The sequence below is a fragment of the Orbicella franksi genome, chromosome 1 (assembly GCF_964199315.1).
Source record: "Orbicella franksi chromosome 1, jaOrbFran1.1, whole genome shotgun sequence".
NCBI classification, from domain to species: domain Eukaryota; kingdom Metazoa; phylum Cnidaria; class Anthozoa; order Scleractinia; family Merulinidae; genus Orbicella; species Orbicella franksi.
The window spans coordinates 24,917,440-24,938,944 of NC_138145.1; the positions used below are offsets into that span (position 1 = coordinate 24,917,440).

The 21,505-nt window shown below is 40.9% G+C and overlaps 3 protein-coding genes across 6 annotated transcripts in view; 1 reads left to right on the forward strand and 2 right to left on the reverse strand.

Annotated features, from left to right (window-relative positions):
- LOC145498374 (chloride channel protein C-like) overlaps window positions 1-3,039 on the forward strand; it is a 34,286-nt gene extending 31,247 nt beyond the window's left edge. Inside the window, exons 21-25 of one of the 2 annotated variants that reach the window (XM_081478303.1) lie at window positions 97-192; window positions 714-802; window positions 1,057-1,086; window positions 1,448-1,605; window positions 2,176-3,038. In XM_081478303.1, the coding sequence (XP_081334429.1) occupies window positions 97-192; window positions 714-802; window positions 1,057-1,086; window positions 1,448-1,583 (351 nt within the window). In that variant the 3' untranslated portion in view covers window positions 1,584-1,605; window positions 2,176-3,038. Of the gene's footprint in view, window positions 1-96; window positions 193-713; window positions 803-1,056; window positions 1,087-1,447; window positions 1,606-2,175 lie in introns of both variants that reach the window. The other variant, XM_081478310.1, reaches the window with a different exon arrangement.
- Window positions 3,040-3,141: 102 nt separating this feature from the next.
- Window positions 3,142-7,717, reverse strand: LOC145498423 (hemicentin-1-like). Its single transcript, XM_081478355.1, has 3 exons — window positions 6,577-7,717; window positions 5,180-5,359; window positions 3,142-4,672 (listed from the first exon to the last, which is right to left on the reverse strand). Exons 1-3 carry the CDS (start codon window positions 6,944-6,946, stop codon window positions 4,383-4,385), a joined length of 840 nt encoding a protein of 279 aa, XP_081334481.1. The 5' UTR covers window positions 6,947-7,717; the 3' UTR covers window positions 3,142-4,382.
- Window positions 7,718-7,722: 5 nt separating this feature from the next.
- On the reverse strand, window positions 7,723-21,329 carry LOC145498351 (SCO-spondin-like). Of its 3 annotated transcripts, XM_081478284.1 has the most exons (17): window positions 20,725-21,329; window positions 19,804-19,977; window positions 18,954-19,121; window positions 17,879-18,049; window positions 16,808-16,978; window positions 15,814-15,984; window positions 14,982-15,152; window positions 14,413-14,580; window positions 14,102-14,272; window positions 12,535-12,708; window positions 11,911-12,081; window positions 11,316-11,474; window positions 10,919-11,089; window positions 9,901-10,071; window positions 9,322-9,495; window positions 8,742-8,939; window positions 7,723-8,218 (listed from the first exon to the last, which is right to left on the reverse strand). In XM_081478284.1, the coding sequence occupies exons 1-17, from the start codon at window positions 21,074-21,076 to the stop codon at window positions 8,214-8,216; spliced, it is 2,940 nt and encodes a 979-aa protein (XP_081334410.1). In that variant the 5' UTR covers window positions 21,077-21,329; the 3' UTR covers window positions 7,723-8,213. The 3 variants fall into 3 exon arrangements, with proteins under 3 accessions (XP_081334410.1, XP_081334419.1, XP_081334403.1); XM_081478293.1 differs by lacking the exon at window positions 8,742-8,939; XM_081478277.1 differs by lacking the exon at window positions 7,723-8,218 and having other exon boundaries at window positions 8,228-8,939.
- Window positions 21,330-21,505: the final 176 nt, after the last annotated feature.

Sequence of the window (21,505 nt, forward strand, 5' to 3'; positions counted from 1 at the left end):
GAAAAAAATTCTTACATATTTTTTTCTGTTTGAGTTGTTCACGTGACCTTGTTCCAGTTAATCATTAATCATTTAGATTTGTTGTTGTTGTTGTAGATGCACCAAGGGTACGTCCGTGATGCGGAGCGACTTAACGCTCAGTTGGAGCGTTATGCAGCAGATTCGCGTTACCAGGAGATGTACATTGATCTGGTACGTAACGCATCCTAAGGATTCAGCTTGAGCCCTTGTGTCACGAACTTCTTAGTTCTCCTCGGTGAGATCTGTGCTCGGCTGAAAGAAGACTGTACAGCTGGTTGTAGCCAATTAAAGCAAACATGCAGTTTCTTTAACCAATGAGGAACAATCAAAACTAAATGTGACTTCGCTTACGCTTGTTTTTCCGCCCTTTGGCACTGGCTGTATCTTTACGCGCGCTTGGCTACTATTGCATCAAGTTCCGATTGGTTCATTACGTTGATTGCTTTGATTGGACGCCCTTTGCTGAGGATTACTGATACGTTGTAATTTTCGTTAATAACTTGAGATCATTCCTCCAAAACGTAAACTAGGCTTTTACTTTGCTTGTACAAAGGAATGTTCCGAAATGAGGTGCTCTGTTAGTTTATTTTAAGATGATGAAACGTTAATAGTTGCTCTCCTTCCCTCTCCTCTCTATAATGAACATTGTTGTAATTTTATTTGTGACGAGTGTTTGTTTACATTATTTCCAGTCTCCTTATGTGAACCACTCGGCTCCTACAGTTCAAGAGACGTTCTCTCTTCACCGAACCTACATTATATTCAGGACACTAGGACTGAGGTACTTCATTTACAACTGCATAATATCGTAGAGAAAAAGCGGGAAAGGAAATAGCGCACGCTGTACTGACTGTTATCTATAGTGATAATGTCGATATCACCAGAAATATCTGGAGTTATTACCTGTCATATCATTTCACTCTGTTGATTTTCAACGCTTTGCCTGGTTAGGAGAAGGAATAACTTAGAACTTTAGTTCCCAGTTGCTGTTTGTAAGGTTGTCCTAACCGGTATCATCTTGTCCTGTTTTGACAGGCATTTGACTGTAGTGGACAAGAAAAACAGGTTTGTGTCAATGACCCGCATAGTGTTAAGCACAAGTTTCTCTAACCACCCAACCGTTGTCACTTGTATTTCATGCGAAGTGCACTTCTTTGTCTCTATTTCTGCCAGTCTCCTTCGTAACAGCTGCAAAGGAGCCTACACTGCTTCCACTTCTTGTACATATCTAAGGAAACCATATTCCGCCATGTTATGGCTGGTTTTCCTGTTGCACGGGCATTCGAACTCTAAGTTAGTCCGAGTGGCACAGCCATACGTCGATGAATTGCACGTGCAGGTCTTGAGAAGCCAACAAACATTCATCAGAAATCAGTCAAAAATCTTGTGTATCGCTCTCTGTAATCACTCCCTTTCTCCAACGTAGGGTCAGGGGCATTATTACCCGCAAAGACCTCATGGGATTCCAAATGGAGGAGCGCATCCACAGTGTACTCCATGACTCGCCCAAGGCCCAGGAAATGCAGTCTCCGTCAGCTCACCGGCAGAGTGTGGAGGCATGAACTGAGTGAGATTCGTTTCAAGGTAGATAGGCATTGGTTGTTGCTAGGAAACGTTATTTTACGTGACTGTTAACTAAGATAGGAGGGTAGTGGTATGATAAGGAGTCAAAAGATAAGACATGTTTAGGTTATTGGGCATGGGAAAATATTTCGTACGCCTACGAGTCGATGTAGTCCTCAGGTAAATTGCATGTTATTAAAATCGAAAATATGTCTGAAAGAAAATTTGAATCAATCACTCCTTCTAGTATGGGGACTATTACTTGACTTGTTTTTTTCCAAGTAAAAATGACCGAGCTTTGCATTTTGCGTTCGCCCAGCCCTACTCGTAAAACAGGAGCCTGCAACTGCTCAGTTTATAACCGTCTGTCTCTGAAGTGCTTTGCCATCTCAAGGTTCTCTCGATCAAACAGGATGCGTTAAAGAACAGTATCCAGTAATTAGGGTATCTACTTGTCCTGTTATTCAAAATTGATAAATTTTGTCAGTCATCGGATGAAACGATGGGGAAAAGCGAGCAGTAATGCAAGGGAATGAATCAAATATGAAGTTGATTTTCAATAATATGTCATTTTCTTTCTCTTTATTCCAGTAATGGTGCTTCCCAAATCGATGTATAAATTAGGGAAAGTTAATACCAAGCTGTTATGAAGAATCATTTCGTAATCTAGCCAACTGAGCTAGGCATCGTAACAATTTAATACACAAAAGACCACCCTTATCCTGAATTACACACAGCAGCAAAAAAAATATAGTGAGATTTTATTTTATAAGAAGCGAATACGATAGATTTATTGGAAAATATTGTCATTATAGTTTTTTAGAGAAATTAAGTCAAATATGTTTAGGAGTTGCTTAGTTCGCGGTAGAATTAATGCAGCCCTTTTTTAGACGGATTCGGCTAACGTGTTTAGATCCTTGTTGCCACCCAACAAGCCACGTTTCACATATTAGTATTCTTACATGGCTCCGAGGCTTTCAGGACAAACTGTTCTATTTGGTTTTATTTTCTTTGTATCCAAGTCTCTTTTGGGAACTGAGAGAGAAACGAAACTTTAAAAAATTACAGTTTTCACCCGAAAGCCTCAGAGCCATAGTAGAATATTGATATACTGAACGTGGCCTATTCGGATCACGTGATGATTAATTTGAAAAGTTACAATTGTTCTGTTTGCACATACTCCCATGCAATCAGTTGCGAGTGACAAATTGCACAATTGTAGCCTCCCAAATGAATCTCGCGTTGTCTGAATTGGGTAGCAACAGGGATGTAGACACGATAGCCGAATCCGTATATTGATTTTATGCCCGAGTCAGGGAGCAGACTCCATCAAACATGATGCAATTATGCATGAATCAGTGTACTTTTAAAACGATATTTTGAATAATAATAATAAGAATGATTTGTTATCAATATCACCTCAGTGGATTAAATAAAAAAAAATTAAGAGTAGCGTTTTGTTTTGTTTCGACATCGTGTTTTTTTTAAACACGTGTTATCAGCAAAACAACGGCTTTTTTGGCTAATGTTTGTTGAAGCCATGAAAGGGTTTCTAATTCTTATTATCCAATCAAAATCGTGAATTAACACTCCGAAAGCTCTCACATCAACACGACGTCAGGGATACAACGAGTCGCTTAGCAACTTCGCTGACAGCAACTATTGGCTCAAATGATTTCCACTAAGAAAGATCCTTCCATTACCAATGCATGCGATCATCTTTACAGATCGGCGTCGAAGTTCTCCTTAATGCTTATATACTTTTTCTTTATTTTCTTTGGAAGTATTTGGTTTTTAATCAAGACTTCTTTCCTGGGGTGAGCATGTCCACCATTCGTATGTTTTGCCTAGTAAAACAAAGTTAAATTTGGTAACGCTTCCTAGAGGTTTTACTTGATAACTTCTATGTGTGCTGTTGGAGAGTAAATGAAATCCATCCTCCACTCTGTTTTAGTAAAGATTTTACCTAGCTTTAGCAATCTTTTGACCACGCCTTTAGACGCGGTGTTCAGACACAGGTAAGAGCGTTGTAGTGGTGCGTAGATTAAAACGCACGCTGAGTGAAAACCTTCACAGGCTAACCTCTGGTTAAGTTTATTAGGAGCTTGTGCATGGCCAGGGTGGTATCTTGTCAGTTTAACATAACAAATAACAATTAGTCAATGGCAAAGGAGAAGTGAACATGGTTCGTACTAACTAAAGTGAAATGCGGCAAGGTTTACTTACATGTAGTTGGTTGAAATTTTCCATGGGCATGGGGGAATCATATTTACCGCAATATGTTCAAGGTTTGTTTGTCCACGTATTCAGCTGCGAGAAATGATGGTGTCTTACACCATCGTAGGCCTTCATTTTGTGAGCACTATATCAGAGACGAAAGACAGTGTTAAACCACATTTCCAAACACCGAGAAGAGGGTTGAAATTACGACACGCAGCGAAGTATTTTTGACGAACTTTGAGGTGTTTGGAAATTTGGTCAAACACTGTCTTGAGTGCTTGATATATCTTCTCAATCGAAACTAAAACTTAAAAGAAAACGGAGAAATGAAATCGTAAAATCTATGGTAATTAAGATCAGATACTTAAACACCGTCACAGTCATGATTTTCTCTGTTTAAACTTGATGAATTATTAAAGAGTTTGTGAAGAACGATTCAAAGTTAAATACACATGGTGTAATTCCGTGATTTTCAGTCAATATTTATTCTTATTTTAACTTGAAACAATTCTTCCAGTGCTTATGGCTACGTGAGTGTTAACTTACATTACATCCTGTTATATTTGGGCTAACGACATTTACACTTTAATTTTGTAAACGTAATAGCTCCCTTCCTTTCCTACCCCACTCCAACAGTTTTTGGAAGGCCCGTACATATCGTACGTCTTACTGCCGTTTACTCCACTCCAACACTCCCCGTAAAACTGCAGTCCAAACGTTTGACGACCACGCTCATGGGCCACCTCCGCGCACGCTTGAACGATTTTTGCCATGTTCATCCAATCGATATTTTTTCGGAAGCTTTCAAGCAGCTCGGGAAGAGCGCGGGGAGTTCCATCTTTGAAACAACCGAGCGAATCGTATTGGACTGAAAAAAGAAAAAAATAATGTAAAAGTGAGCAACTTTATATTAAGAACCTCTAATCCAACATTCCAGCAGTGAGCAGCGGCAGGTAACGTTTTGTAAAATGTGCGTAGTAAGGATCGAAGACTGGGTACCAGACTGACATTCGACTAAATAATCAGTTTAAGGCGAAAGAATTCCTACGTCATCCGCGTGCATCTGATAGTGGTGTCAAGACTCTTCGCTGCTTTCAGAGCTTAGACCACCCCCCCCCCCCCCTCAAAAAAAAAAATCAACGTTTCTATTTTGTTGTTGAACAATGCGTAGAAATCAACTTTGCATTTGGCGAGGTGAGGAGGGGAGTTAAGACAACTATCATTTGCTGGCGAAACGGTAATGTGTCTCAAGATTTTTACCCGGATTGACGTTGTGAAAATTACACCATCAACCCTAAAGGGTCAATTTTTGAATGCGCGTCTCACGTAAAAAGAGAAATAATTATGACGTTAGAGATACCTGCAAGCGACTGACCTGGACATTGGTGAGTATTGCATTTTCTTGTTTCAATACTCGACCCATTGCACACTTTGTCACAAACGGAAGCATTGAACGGTGATGACTCAATACATATACGCATGCGCTCTTGAGTGCCGGAATTGCAGGACTTGCTACATTGTCCCCAGTCCCCCCACATTCTCCATCCAAAAAACGCTGCAAAGAAAACACGTATTAAACTGAGCGGGCTAAGAGGTTTAAAGAGCGATCGAATGAAAAGTTGATGGATTTCCCGGAGGAATTTTACCATATTTCCTTCTGCACCCTGTTTATGTGGGTTTTTTTTTTTTTTGCCTGTATTTTACGTTTAAACGGTCTTCCAAGCCACCTCAGTTTGAGATCAAGCACAGAGCCAATGTCCTAGAGGAGACAGCGTCGTAAAACAGGAAGCACCCAACATCGCCCACATCCTCCCACGCCTTCCCTTCAGCCATTGGAGCAGGACCTGCCAATCTCGTATAGGCCTCGTCAGCAATCAACGAGCCTGCATTAGTCGAGAAAAGCCTTGTCAAATCTTCGTCCGCGAATCTCAAAATTATACAATGGAATTCTTTGAAATATTCCACATCTTGGATATAATGTAAGCTCTCTATATATATCTGACTTTTTCACTCCTGAAATAACTAAGATCGATCAAAACAGCTTGATAGTTCTTCACTCTTAAAGAGAAAAAATCAAAACCAGTATGAACTTTTCTCTTCTAATATATCGTTTACGAAAATCAGGCGTGTCTTTACTATAGCCGTTTATTCGGTTTTTGTTGTAAATTTTACATGTAAGGCCAAAGAGTGTGTTGCTCAGGTTTCGGTTTAATAAATATAATTTTATGTTTTCTTTAAAAACAACTTATGTGTTATTGTCATATTACATGTCAATATTGAATTTTAGTGTTGATTTTGATTTTGATCCAAAGTTTGTTTAGCAGGGTAATTACGACATATTTTCACGTTTCAACTGTATTAATTTCGAAATCCTACAAAGCAAGTTCAAATTAGTCCAGTCATTTAATGAAGGAAAATATACGACAGAACACATTTGTCACAACCAACATTAAAAGGTAGCTGTTTGAGTCTTTTTTTTCTCCTTTTCCGAACTGAAAGAGAAAAAAATAGATAATAAAATCGCTGTCCTTTTTTATTCATTTTGGCGGGAAATTAATTATGTTTTTACTTCCTTTTACTTACTGTGTTGGATGTCAAATTGAACAATATTTTTCCGAGAACTGTTGGGAACTTCTATTGAGGAAACGCAACGTCTATCTGCGTTCAACTGTTGTGGTTGCAAATTAGAAATAGCTAGATTCTCTGCGTTTTGTATTGGTAGACGGGTGAACGTTTAGGTATTTTATGGTGTTTCACTTTTAGCACACAAACCTGTTTCACAACAGTCGCCAGTGTAGTTTAGTGGACACTTGCAGGCCCATCGATCAGGCGTCCCTCCATTGTGACAAAACCTACTACAGGGTCGCCACTCCTTTGTTGTGAGATCCCGGCATGAACCCTCCTCGCCACAAGATGACGGCCGGTGTACGAGCCTGGTTCTCGATTGATAACCATTTTTACCGCACGGAGCCGAGCATTGGTTCCACGGCGTCCACTGACTTGCGACGCACTGTTTACAGTGTGTCACGTTACACATCCAACACGGACTCTTTTGAAATGATTGATAATTTGCTTCTGTGCTGCTTTGGGAAAAATACAACTGAACGGCAAGGGAAAAGGCTAGGATTAGGTACGAAACCATTTTTAGCCCCGAAAGGTTTACTTAGAAATGGGAAAATTTGAGACACGCAGTCCGACTCTCAGTTGTAATACATGCTTTGTTTGTTCTTTCGAATATTCTGTCAAGTTCAGCTGTGATTTATTTGGTTATGGTGTTTGTAAGGATTAAATAGTGAGGTTTTAATTTGAGAAACTTCCTGAAGCCACGCACCACTTCAGAGCCGGTTATCTTATTCGCTCCCTGGTTCACCCAACTCTATTATTTTAAGGGCTGGGTTCATTGTCTCTGTTGTCCCGTTGTTGTCTCTTCATTTGTTTTCTAAGCCAACAATTTACAAATACTTCACGCAAAATCAAGTCAAGTTTGATAGGGATCGAGTAGCTACCTTGAAACGATTTATTGGAAAATTTATTTATTAAGGTTGGGTTGTAATTTTCTTTTTCCAAAGTAAAATATCATGATTACCTACTTGCGTATTCCTCTCACTTTTGGAAGGGTTACTTAGGCCGTGTCCACACTACGCTGGAGGAATTTGAAAACGTGGGTTTCCCTTTGAAAACGCACCAAATAGTTTCCGTCCACACTACACTGGAAGAATTTAAAAACGCAACAATCACCGGTCATTTTGGATTTGTGTTCAAGGAAACTCGTTCAAGGAAATTGCATAATTTTCGTGACTACATCGTTTTCGAAAAGCTCCGTTTCCAAAATGTTTTGCGTCCACACGAAAACGACAAGCCGGCGTTTTCAAATTTTTACGATGTAAAAAAAGGTTTTCGAAAAGCTGCGTTTTCGTGACGGATAAGTGTGGACGGTCGGCCTAACCGGAGAAATAAAGCTACGTTTTCAAATTTCTCCGGCATAGTGTGGACGGGCATTAATGGTATAGTCACTATTAATTTGTAAAAACCACTAACCAATGAGTAGGTTCACCTTTGAGTCACACTCGCGAGCTCCCCAAACAAGACCAAGGGAACAGGCGGCTAAAACGTAGAACTTTATTACCTTGGTATTACTGTACAAAATTGCTTATTTGTTTCGTTAGTGTTTTTGAAAGCTCGCTAAGATGGCAAACCACTCCACCACACCGTGGGCGTATCTTTCATCCTGTGACTTGAAAGATGTAAAGGTCAGGAAAGGAAAAGTGAACTTTTATGGAATGTATGTCTTAAGTGTCAAATTCCAAGCAATGTTTTACAGGTGAGAAACGTTTTGCACATAAGAAACTAATTAGAGAACTTTAGAAGATCTAACTGAAAGTTCATCTCTGTTGTCTTTTTTCGCGGCTTTAAGCTACAGAGGAAAGAAAAGAGAGGTGATGTTAGAATCAGAATGGTAACTGCTATCTGATGACGCCATAGTTCCTGACAGGATAAGAATCTATCACTGTAACTCGGTAACGGGTCTCAAAATTGTACCTCATTGTCCTTTAAAGGGGCCTGGTCGTGCTTTAATTTAGGCGAGTTGGGTTTGCAATTTTGAATATCAAATTTACTACATATCAAGCAAAGAAGACTTCTGAGAATTGCAGGCCAGGTTTCCACACATTACCACCTGAACATAATCTCTCGATCAACCCAACAGACATAAGAATTATGTCTTCAGAAACCATTATTTTGACCGCATTTCACTTCATTATCAGATAACGGCAGAAACTGCTAAACAGCGTGTCTTTAAGCCAGCGTAAAACTGCCTTCGAAAGAACTTAGATTCTTTTGGTAGAGTTGGCCATCTTCAACAATGATTGCCGAAGGTTTTTGACTCCACGTGCCGCACCTCGTGCCCATCAAGTGCTAACCAAGTGATGTTATTATACCTTTGACAATGTCATCAGAAGGGGGTCCATTGGGGCAGGGGTTGCAGTGACAACTCTGGGAGCTCTCTCCGGGCCCTTGGCACTTTTCATGCCCCTGACCATGTGCGCATTTGCAGAAACGGACCCTGTATGCCTTGCCACAGTCACAAGCTTTGGTACACATGCTCCAGTCGCTCCAATCACCCCAGCAGTCGCCACCTGAGACAACCGGTCAAAATCGATCACCTCGCTTTTAAGGGAAATATTAACGATATCTGATTGGACTATCTATACTAGTTATTATTTCACGACTAAGTTAGTTCAGAGGGTCAATATCCGGCTAAAATCAACCAATCGGACCAATGTTCTCGATCTAACTGCAACTGGTTGTGTCCCGAATGGTCATTCCAGCGAGAACTGGACACGTGTGCTCGTATTTCAGCGTTGAACATTCGTGTAAATTAACCCTTTCTTGTTATCGTTTTTCGAGGATTATTATGAACACATGATAGGTCACTTTTTTCTTAATGAGAATTTTCAGCTTCTTCTGTGCTTACAGCCAGAATAGAAATTGAACCTTAGAACATAGTTTGATACGTACTTCCAGGACACGTTACTTCATTACAAGGTCTGTTCCCTACAGGAAGTCCCGTACACTGTTTGCCACCGGGACCTGGGGGCGGATTATTGCATTGCCTGCTCCTGATACTTGTACCAGGCCCACACGATGTACTGCAAGCGCTCCAGTCGGTCCAGTCTCCCCAGCCACCGTCGACTGCAAAAAAGGAACGAAGCGAATAGACCTTTCCCGCATGCCGACAAACAATAGCGCCAAGTCGAGGTCAGGATGGACAAAAACACAGTAAATGTATCAAAATGTCCACCCCAACCTCGCTCTGGTGCTATTGTTCGTACGCACTGAAGTGGAATGCGGGAAAGGTCTATCCTACGAGCGGGAAGGTCCTTTTTTAATAGATGCTTTTAGCAGGGCAGCAAGTACGTTAAGTACTCCACCTTCAACGAGGTCAAACCTTAAAAATGCGTACAGTTTCTTCTTCAATTTTTGGACTGTCTTGGTCATGGCACTTAAGACTAGAGGACTGCTGATTTGCCCATAAGCAGTTGTTCTACAACCCTTCAACTGTTCTAAGAAACATCGTCAGGTTAGCTCTATACCCACCAGGGCAGGGTCCTTCATCGCAAGGCTTGTTTCCAACAGGAAGTCCTGTACACTGTTTGCCGCCGGCACTCGGGGCTGGATTATTGCATTGCCTGCTCCTGATGCTTGTACCAGGCCCACACGACACACTGCAAGCGCTCCAGTCGCTCCAGTCTCCCCAGCCACCGTCGACTGCAAAAAAGGAACAGAGATTGATCTTTGTTATCTTTAATTCGATTACCAAAGCTACTCAATACGTTGGCGAATCCTACGAGCGGGAAGGTCTTTTTTTTGCATGTTTATGGACCGAGACGGATTCGAGGTTTATAAACATGAAACAAAAAAAACGAGGCTACTATGCAGCCATCTTGACCTAAAAGGATTTATTATATGGAAAAAGAACACGATTTTCTTGCGGGACACTGCGGGTAATCCCGAGCGGGTAAGATAGCACCATCTTTCCCGCTCAGGTAGCCAATAATTGCGTAGGAATCGGGCCCGCTCACGGAGCTAGCCATATAATAATGCCTTATATTGTACACTTGCTATGATTTTCCAGACAATTTTGAAAAGCTGACCAGGAGAGGGTCAAGAGAATTAAGTGAGAAATGCTTCCCATTGTGTTTATTGAGCCTGGTTTCATACACAGTTTGTCGTTGTTCGGCAAGCGAAGTTGGTTTATCAGATTTTTTATGGTTGGGATGAGAAACATCCGGTTGTGGTTGCTTATCTGACGTTTCTCCCTGCGTATGTCAGAGAAAAACAGAATTTGGAAATTGGATAATTGTACATTATATTTTACAAGGGATTTTCGTTTTATTTCAACTGCATTTCGACTCATTTAGCAGGGCGGAAAGTACATTTAGTGGTCCACCTTTAACACGGTCAAACCTCAAAAATACGTACCGTTTCTTTTTCAATTTTCAACTTTCTAGTCCATGGCACTTAAGACTAGAGGATTGCTGGTTTGCCCATCAGCAGTTGTTCTACAACACTTCAACAGCTTTAAGAAATATCGTAGGGTTTGCTTTATACTTACCAGGGCAGGGTCCTTCATTGCAAGGCTTATTTCCCACAGGAAGTCCCGTACACTGTTTGCCGCCGGCACTCGGGGCTGGATTATTGCATTGCCTGCTCCTGATGCTAGTACCAGGCCCACACGACACACTGCATGCACTCCAGTCGCTCCAGTCTCCCCAGCCACCGTCAACTGCAAAAGGAACAGAAAGTGGGAGTGTTCCGTGATTCTCGTTATCTTTAATTCATAATTCGACTACCAAAGCTGCTCAGTTCTTTAAGGAATACTGTGAACGAGAAATTGGGAACTTGTTCATTTACTTCTAATCTTTTACACAAGGCTTTCCTTGACGAGCCTTACATTGCCAGTAGTCACTTCTGATTTCACACTCTTTGCGAAAACTTAAATCTTGACTTACCAGGACAACTCTGTGTGTTACAGTGGCGGCTCTCTTCATTTGAACCTGGACAATTTCCGTTTCCGGAGCCTAGGCATGTCCGCTTACGGTTCTGTGTTCCTGTGCCACAAGTTTTGGTGCATGCTGACCATTGACCCCAGGAACCCCAACCACCGTAACCTGAGAAATAAGAAGCAAAGGAATACAAGAGCGTCAGAGATAACTTGACCGTCCCGAAGTCACTGGTGTCCATTTTATCAACTAGAGCAATATTACATTAGTTGTCTGTTCCGGACTATCTGAAGCAATAATCAAACAGGTTATTTTGCAAAAAGAATACTATTATACATTATGAAGCACTGAGAGAGTGAGAATTTCCTCAAAAGTGAAGTTTTCACAGCGATGGTAATAGCGTAGTGGTAGTGTGGCAGGCAGAAACTACAGCCAGTGCCAAGCACGGGTTAACGCGCATAGACCAAGTCATAATCGCATCTGACTGACTGAAAAAGTAGTATCGTCCACGTCCAGAGCTACGTAAACGGAACACTAAGTGAATGATATTTCAACGATACGTTGAACTGTCAGAGCTTTAAGAAATTAAGTGAAAAATTCTAACCAGGACACTGCTTTAATTGACAAGACTTTGTCTGTTCACTGATTCCCTTGCATGGCTTTCCTCCATGCTGAGGCGAAGGATTGGAACAGGTTCGTTTTCGAGTCTGGATTCCAGTCCCACACGTCTTGGAGCACTTGCACCACTTTCCCCACGGCGACCAGCGGCCGTTTACTGAAAATGAACATGTTTTCTTGAAAACGAATTCAGCACTGAAAACAAACATCAAGCAAATAGCACCTGAAAATTTCTTCAAGGAAACTGCGAACGCTTTAATCGTAGAACTCCGATATAAAACTGGCTTTGTGACAACAAAAACATTGACTTACTTTTGGCGCACATGCAATGAACATCAAATAATACAGACCATTTGATTTGTAGCACTGACTATATTCACTATATGTGGTTTTACAGATATCTAAAGTAATAATTTGGATAAATGGTTTCTTTACGTATTTGTGCAAACGAACAAGAAATCTGCTACCCTGTAGTTTTCCATTGAATAGAAAATGGCGGATTTTGTACCCTGTGACCGTCTTTCCCCTTCCCAAAAGGTCTATTCATGTACAATCTTCCCTGCTTTGATCGTCGATGTGTTCATGCGAATAGTGATGAAAAGGTGCTTACTCGGACATGTCTTGGTTAAATAGCATTTGCCAGTCTGTTGACTCGGTCCGGTGCACATCTTTCCTCCGTTTTGAGGCGGGGGATTTGAACAAGTTCGCTTTCTAATTCTGGTTCCATACCCACACGTCTTAGAACAAGTGGACCATACTTCCCACAGTGCCCAGCGGCCGTTCACTGAAAGAGAAAAATGGTTTCTTGTGTAACGTAAAATTATTTTCAATGGCACGATCGTAATTACATTTGAATTATTTGGCAGAAACTTTAAGTTTCCGGCGCAAAGAAGTACTTCCATTCGTAACTGATCTCGACTCCTAAAATCAGCTGAGCGGGGCCGGAGTTTTCGTTAGCGACGTTGCAAAGTAACATGCCGACGTAACAACTCCCATTCGGAGTACTCTCAAACGCCGCGTAGTCCCGTCCCTGAACTGTTCCTTCCACGCCCTATATAGGGGTTGAACCCAGGAAGGAAAAGAAAGTTCAGGATAACGTGCATGGGTACGCTCAGAACGCCGCAATTTCACTCCCACCACTCCAGATCTCTTCTTCCCGCCTCGGTGCATCCCCTATATAGGGGAGTTCAAGAACTGGTCTAATGTCCGCGCTGTACAGCGCACGATGATTGGGTAACACGAATTTGAAACTCTACCGACGATAACTCTCGACAAAAACTGGCATCTTTCTATCCTGGTGGGAAGGTATGCACAAATACTAACAGAGTGACTGGGCTGATATACCCACAGCAATACAGTTGAATTTCTTTCGGTAGAAATGGTAATTAATTTTGATGAATTGTAATAACCCATTTCCTAGTTACTGTGATCTATGTTTCAAAACGAGTCATGGTGCACAACCTTTCATATTGAAATGAGTTTTTCTTGCATGTTCATTGTCTTGCAAGTCAAACTCATTTCCATATGAAAGGTTGCACACCAGGACTCGTTTTGAAAATATTGTCTACTGTTTTCAAGACACTGGCCAGCGATGCAGGACCAGCAAGCTTACGTGATCTTATAACAGTAAGGTGCTCCACTTATAACCTTTGGGCACCACAATACTGGGCCTTCCAAATGTAAAATCAACAACTTTCGGCTTAAGACCATTGAGATACGCTGCATCGAAATTGTGGGACGCTATACCGGACGAGTCTCGAAAGATACAAACATACACTACTTTTAAAAACAACTTAAAAAACATTAGATCTCACGGGACTCTGAGTGCGAAGTGGATCTATCCTTAATTAATTTTAACTGCTTTTAATGATCATATTTTCTTATACATTTTACTTGTGACTACATTGTTAATTCTTATATTTTAATATTAGCTAGTTCTTAATCTTAATTTATTTAAATTTATATACCTTCATAAGGCTCTTACAATTTCTTTTTTCTGTTTTTTTTCGTGGCGTTACCTGTAAACTAGCTTTTTAGCTAAGCACACCGAACACGTTAAATATATCGATTGATTGATTGATTGATTGATTGATTGATTGATTGATTGATTGATTGATTGATTGATTGATTGAGATACACCTAAAGGAAACGGTCTTGACCGAACGAAGCATGCTTACCTGGGCAAGGATTTGTATTGCAGTTTCTTGACTCTTTATCTTTACCAGAACAGTGTTTTCCTCCATACGCTGGTGTTGGTTTGTTGCAGTACCGACTGCGATATTGTTTTCCAGTGCCGCACGCTTTAGAACATGCTCCCCATTTGCCCCAGGTGCCCCAACCGCCATTTACTGTGAAAAAATAAAGTTAAATCAGCTACTCAATTTAAAACATTTAGTTTGGTTTGTTATTCCCACGCCAATTTTGTTTATTGGGTTGTTACTTATACTCATGCAGTCGCGTATTTAAAAAAAGAACATTGACAACTTACTAGGGCAGTTTTGCTTCGCACAAGTCTTTGTTTGAACACTCGGTCCAATGCACACTCCTCCATGCTTTGGCGGGGGATTGGTACAGGTTCGGTGACGTGTTTTGCTTCCAGTCCCACAAGTCTTTGTGCACGCGGACCATGCTGCCCATAGTGACCAGCGACCATTAACTACAAAGAACAATTTTTTAATATGAATGGTCATGTACCAACTATTGCCTTATCCTTGATTTTCAATGACCTAAAATCCTAAATGTTTCTACTTAAGTTACTTTCTTCTTTGGTTTCACTTTCTCTTGCTCAGTTGCCAATTAACGCCAGGGTCGGGCGATTTTTCAGATCGTCATGGCTAAGACGTCATTGTTGCAGTATTAAGTCGCGGACGCAATTGTGCTAATCTGCGTATTCTTGCTACAACTGAAGAAACCCCGTTCTTTGAAATTCCTGTGACTGCCTCTTTGATTTTCATTTTGCAAAGGCTTTAGCTCGTTACAATGTTTTGTTGCTGTTCTCAGACACTTCACTTCCATATAAGCTCAGTCCAAAAGTGTTCACGTTGTTTAATGACTTACCTGGACAAGGTTTTAAGTTGCATGCTCGGGTTTTGACGTTTGTTCCGTAACATTTCTTGCCTCCGTACTTGGGCGCAGGATTGTCGCAGCGTCGTTTGCTGTACTGCTTTCCATTTCCACAAGTTCTGGTGCAAGTGCCCCAGTTACCCCAGTTAGACCACCCTCCGTCAACTGAAAATAGAAAAGTAAGCCTTAGAATCCTGGAGCCCAGTGTTCAGATTTTCAGCTAATTGGTCAAATTATTTATGGCTGACCTGCCTCCTCCTGTAGGAACTGAAAACCTCTCGATTTGCTGAGCAAAACGGGGCATTTCGCTTCAAACTCGAAATGAGAATAAAAACGCTGCAATACCGTAACAGTTCCAAAGAAAATCAGGCGCCGCACTGCGCTCAATTGTGACTGCCGCGAGAATGTAATATAGGTCGTAACAGTCTCCAAGGGAAAGTGGTAAAAGAAACATTATGCTCGTTTATCCTTCCTCTTCTAAGAAGAGTATTAAAATGTAGGACGTGGAAAAAACTGTCAAATTCCTGTACTAAAGTTTTCATTTGAATAATCACACTTTACAGGGCTTAACAGAAAAGTTGGGGTTTATGTTTGACTCTAGTAGAGTGAACATAACGTGCCGGCAATGTACGCGACACTCCAAGACAGCAGCAACTTGACCATTTTAATATGCAGTTGCGGAGGTAGTTACATATAATGGTCTACTTTTCTTTGCATATAAATTAACGGATAGTATAAAACTTTCAGATAGTTATTATTGTGTCTGGCCGAAGCGATGGAAGAAAATACAAGCATACTCTTTAGCGGATCAGAATCGCTTACGTACCAGGGCAGTGATGAGTATTGCAGTTCCTCGTCTCTTTGTCCTGTCCAGTACACTGTTTACCTCCGTACGATGGAGGAGGCCTGGTGCACGCCCTGTTGCGGTACTGTGACCCAGTGCCACATGGTTTAGAGCATGCGCACCATTTCCCCCACGAACTCCAGCCTCCATTTACTGCAAATGGAAAAAAAAAAACAAAAAAAAAAACAAATGTACATTGGATACGTCACGGTACGTCTCGTCCACATTTGTTTTCTAGTCTGGCATATCGGGATGATATTTACATTATCCGTCTGTTTGATTAAGTATAGACATTGTACAACTTCTACCATGAGTTTTATAACCAGCTCGAACTGTTGATTTTCTGTAAAGAATGACTAGTAACCGACCAGTGGCGGAGCCATATATACTTAAAAGGGAGGGGGGGGGGGGGTGGTCTGAATGGAGAAAGCCTTACTTCACTCTTGTTCAGAACATAGGTACGCAAGGCGTGAAGAGTAAAATGACGTCGTCAGACTGTCGGGTATTAGATTTTCTGGGGTGGAAAAAGAGAAGTGCATGCTAGTGGTAGAGGTTTATTTGAAGAGTTATAATTAATAACGCTTTGGTAATCGAACAGGTTTGTTTGATTGCGATGTAGAGCAAAAACATTGGTAGCATGATAAACACTTTAGAAACGTTTATTCGAGATATTTTGAAACTCCTTTTAATAGGTACCTAAATGATATTTTCCCCACCCTTTTCTATACTTCAGCTATAAAGTCACCATCCTTTCACACCTCCAGCCTTTATGTTCGCCGGAGAGTGGTTGTTAAATAGCCTGTATTGCCACTATGACGACCAGCTGGTTTGCAATCGTTCGTTTGCGCCAGCATAAACTTCTGATATTTGAAAACGTTATGAAAAGAAAGCGTTTGTAACTGCTGAGTAGAGCAGACAGTCTGACCATTATGGAATTCTGAAGTAAACTAGAGTTGAGTTATGATTAATAGCAAACCTGGGCATGATTTGACCAAACAGCCTCGTGTTCTTGTATCTTTTCCAGTGCATGGCTTTCCTCCATACCCAGGGCTCGGATTATTACAGTACCGTTTACTGTATTGAGATCCGTATCCACAAGTCTTGGAACATTTACTCCAAGGACCCCAGGTCGACCATCCACCATTCACTAAAGAAGTGATAAGTCAATAAGCACAGTAGTAAGATCATAATTTATAAAATAATTGAGATACTACAAGCACTCTCATTGGTCGGTAGGTGTGTTTAGATGTGAGTATGTAAACACGGATGTGACGTTTTAGATTCGCGCGTATTTAAAAAAAAAAATTATAAAAGCAATAGAGAACTTTTTCCGTGTTTACTTAGCCTCATCTAAACACCTGGGGATTAGGAAAAATCTCAAAAGTTATGCAAACCCTCCACCGTGTCTCGGGGATTCATAACTGTTTCGTATTCTTGGACCCCCCTCGTGTTTAGACGAGGCTACGTAAACACGAAAAAGCGCTCTATTGCTTAAATAATACTTCAACTTCGTCACCCAATGAAGACCATTTAGTAAATGAAAAATCCATGTTAAGTCCTATCTTTACACTGAAGACCCTTGGCGAACCGTGAACACAGTTTTTTCGTGGTTATGGAATGAGGGTCCTTCGTGTTAACAAGATTACCTTGCGTTAGTACAGTGTAAAAACGCTTATCTTGTACTTTATATTAAGAACTTTCGCTCAGCCCTCTATAGACACAAACAAAGAAATTTAGAAAAAATGTTATTTGTTCATGGTTCAAGTGTACTTAATGTAAACTTTGGGTGAGTTCGTTGGGCAGTGCCCCAGAAAGGATTTGTAAGGTTTCATGTAAAACAGAATGACAGTTTAAAAGTTATTTTGTCTGGGGGGTCGGTGCTTGTTAGAACATTTCCGTTTCTCCTACAAGAACTCATAAAATTGGCCCATTGATTATAGTTCTTCCGAATACAACACAGAAAACACAGTTATGCTGATATACCTCGGCCTAAGGAAAAAAAATATAATGGAAAAAAACAAAACAAAATTGAATGAATGAAGTTTACCTGCACATGATTTGACAGAACAGGCTCGTGCTTTTATTTTGTCTCCAGTACACTTCTTTCCTCCATGTTCCGGACGAGGGTTGTTGCAGTATCTTTTTTTCTGTTGGTATCCAACGCCACAAGTTTTTGAGCATTTGCCCCACGCTCCCCAATTTGACCATCCGCCATTTACTGCAAACAGAACAATGGTGAATAAACTGGCATTGATCAAAAAATCAGATGGCCATTTCTTTTTTAAATTTAAATTGCTTTTTGTATCAGGTCTTTATCTTCTCTTTGTTCTCAACTTCTTTTAAGTCTAATAAAAATACAGAATTGATTCTGATTTTGGATTAGCCAGCGCAGCAAGCGTTCCCACGTACAAGAGCTTTTCCGCATTGTGACCGCGCGGCCCCAATTTACGCGCGGTCAGAATGCGGAAAAGCTCTTGAACGGGAACTCTTGCTACGCAGGCTAATTTTCGATTGATTACGGGTTCTTACAATGTATAGACAATAAGGTCCTTAAGATCGGAGCACGACTACGTCTTTTTAAACCTTGCACTTATGTTTGCGTTATCTCGTTTTCGCCAATCTCATGTCGATAGTCTACTGTTCAGCTGGCTATCAACAGGGACGGGTGAAAGATTTAGGAAGGCTCCTAACTGGATTGATATCTGTTGAATACGTATTCATCGCTTCTTCGTATCTAAAAGTGTCTAATATACACGATACATTGGAAGTTTGAAACGAGTGATCGCTCACTTCTTTCTAAATGACATGTAAGAAACTTGAAAGTTAAAAAAAGGAGTTGACTTCAACGAGAACTACGGGAATGTATTTGCGTTAGTGCGATCTAAACTGTGTGAAATTAAGGGCGCAACCATGCAAATGAATATGTAACCTTAAGGATTAGGTTTTATTTGTACTGACATTACAAGTTATAGCTATCTATTAAATAATCTGCTTACAATCAGAATGCACTGACGAAAATAAACAAAACGGACCCATGCCAGCATTTGTAAAAACAGGCTCGTGAGTTAGTGAGGTAGCGTTACTGCATTAACGTTAATAAAGCGACTAACATCGATTTTTACCTGGGCACCGGTGAAGCAGACAATTTTTATGTTGTTCGGTAGGTCCCACACATTTCTTCCCACCATAACCGGGTGGTGGGTTTGTGCAAGAGCGCTTTCGGGTCTGTAGTCCTGTCCCGCAATATCCCGTACATTGTCCCCAACTTGACCACGAAGACCAACCGCCATCTTGTGATGAATAAGGTAGGTTAGTAGATCGTTTTGGATATAATATAGGGGGGAGTGGGAAGAAAACTGAGGCTAAACAAGTTTAACTACTTCACTCATTAGTCCGAATATCAAAATAATATCCTTCTTGTTTAGTGCAACAGTTTGTACAAGTGTGACTTGTAATGCACCGGCTCAGTTGAAGTCATATCTCTAAAAGGGTGTTGTTTTACTATCAAAATAAACTGAAGAGAATTAATCCAACTTGGACTTAGAATCCGTAGTATTTATTTGGCTACAGCTCTCGGGCTTTTAAAAGTGATTTTTTATGAAAAAGCTTTGTTAGGAAGGCTTCATCGGGGCAACCTATTGAGATTATATTTGAGTCTTGTCGCTGCGTACAGACCATACTAGGAATCATGCCACATATCGGAGTTTATAAAAGGTTATAACCGCGGACCAACTTCTCATTGCACATACAGTAAACATGTTCTAACCAAAATGAAGTGGGACATTTGGTGTTGATATATACAATGTAATTTGCGGAACTCTTCGCACCTGTGGCCTGACGATCAAGGCTACTACAAATCTAACTTCAAATGGCCTGACTTGCTTATGAATCATTGTCTTTTCCTATCACGCAGTTTACTTTTCGTTCTTTAAAAGCGAAGAATTATTACTTTTTCTAAACATCAATATCTACCTGGACACTTTTTAAGTAGACAATTTTTATGCTGTTCGGCAGGTCCCACACATGTCTTCCCTCCATAGCTGGGTGGCGGGTTTGTGCAGGAGCGCTTTCGGGTCTGTAGTCCGGTCCCGCAAGAGCTCGAACATTGTCCCCATCTTGACCACGAAGACCAGCCGCCATCTTTTCCTGTCGAATACGAAAGGTTGGAAGATGGAAACTACACTATTTATTGACACCATAGACACATGTTAATTACTTACAATTAAAGAAAAAATAATAATTAGTTATAGTTACTCACTATAAACGCAAAAACCAATAGCTGGACAAATTTTGAAAGTAATGACACGTGGTCGCTTTGAGCTCTTTGGGAGAAGTCTTATACTAAGTGGTTTAACCAATCAAAAACTGCTTTTTGCACCGATGGCCGTTTTTGGTCCATTCGACTTTTGGGACGTATTGTAATAGGTAGACAACTAAATGAGGGTCAATAAAGGGCAATATGATCATGATACAATTATCTGAGATGCTCGGTGAATGTTCCCGGTGCAGTCTGTCTAGACTACGTCATAACTGCGACTCCCAAACTGTTTCGTCCGACCCTTCCCTCCCAACCGTTTAAGGTCGTTCAAGCCTTTGACACATATAATGTTAGCAAATAAAAACTAAAATTCAGAATATTTTCAGCGCGCATTTCAAGCAGCAAACGTTCAGAAAAATTGTAGAGCGAGCTTTTGGTGAGTGATTAGACTAAAGTAATTGGTTAACATGGAGGAGCATACCGTAATCTAAATTTCAAACATCTCTAGTTGTTGCTAGCTCTCAAGGCTGAAGGAGACGGTTGAAATTCCTTGTAGTTCGAGGCAATGATTTAAACTCTACGACGTCCCAACCCTTTCTGTGGGATGAAAGCAACTGAATCGTTTTAAAACTCACCTTGACCCTTTTCACAACACTCCCCACTGTATCCATACTTGCAATGGCAGCTTAAACGTATCAGTGTACCACCGTTTAGGCAAAATCGATTACACGCTCTGGCTCCATGCGTAGTCACCACACACGTTCCTCCACACTGTGCCGGTTTGATTATCGGCCGGCGGGAGTATTGTGTACCATGTGGACCACACGAATGCGAACAAGCACTCCAGGAAGACCAAGAGCCAGGGACGCAGTTGGTTTTATGACAGTATCTGCGCCGCCGGCCCCATGATAGCCGTAATCTCGGTTCTGAAGCCATCTCATTGACTAAACAGACTAACACTAGCACTACTAGTTTTTCACACCCCATCGCGCGATCCACTTAGATCCCAACCTCAATGTTTTCACTCTGGGTTTGGAGTGGTACCAGGTTTATGTGCAGCTCGCAGTGCAGTTAGTTTTTACTGTGGATTTCCGTAGAAAATGAAGTCTTTGTAAGTATGTAGTACTAGTGGGCAGTGTTGAGGTACAACCCTGGAATGTTGTAGCATAAAATGTCTATTTAAATCTAAGTAAATATTTACACAGAGTCGCTTCATTCAAAGGAAGTTTAATTACAAAGATTTTTCCCTGGCTTTATGGATACAATGCAATTCTCAAAGGTTCTTTTATAAATTGACTCAACCTTTATTTCAAAGATAGCCAGTTTAAGTTTATAGGCGCGCCGAGAGGATTTAAATTGTATTTTATAGCACATTAAGTAATGTAGTTTGGTTCGCTAACTGCGATAAACTATTTG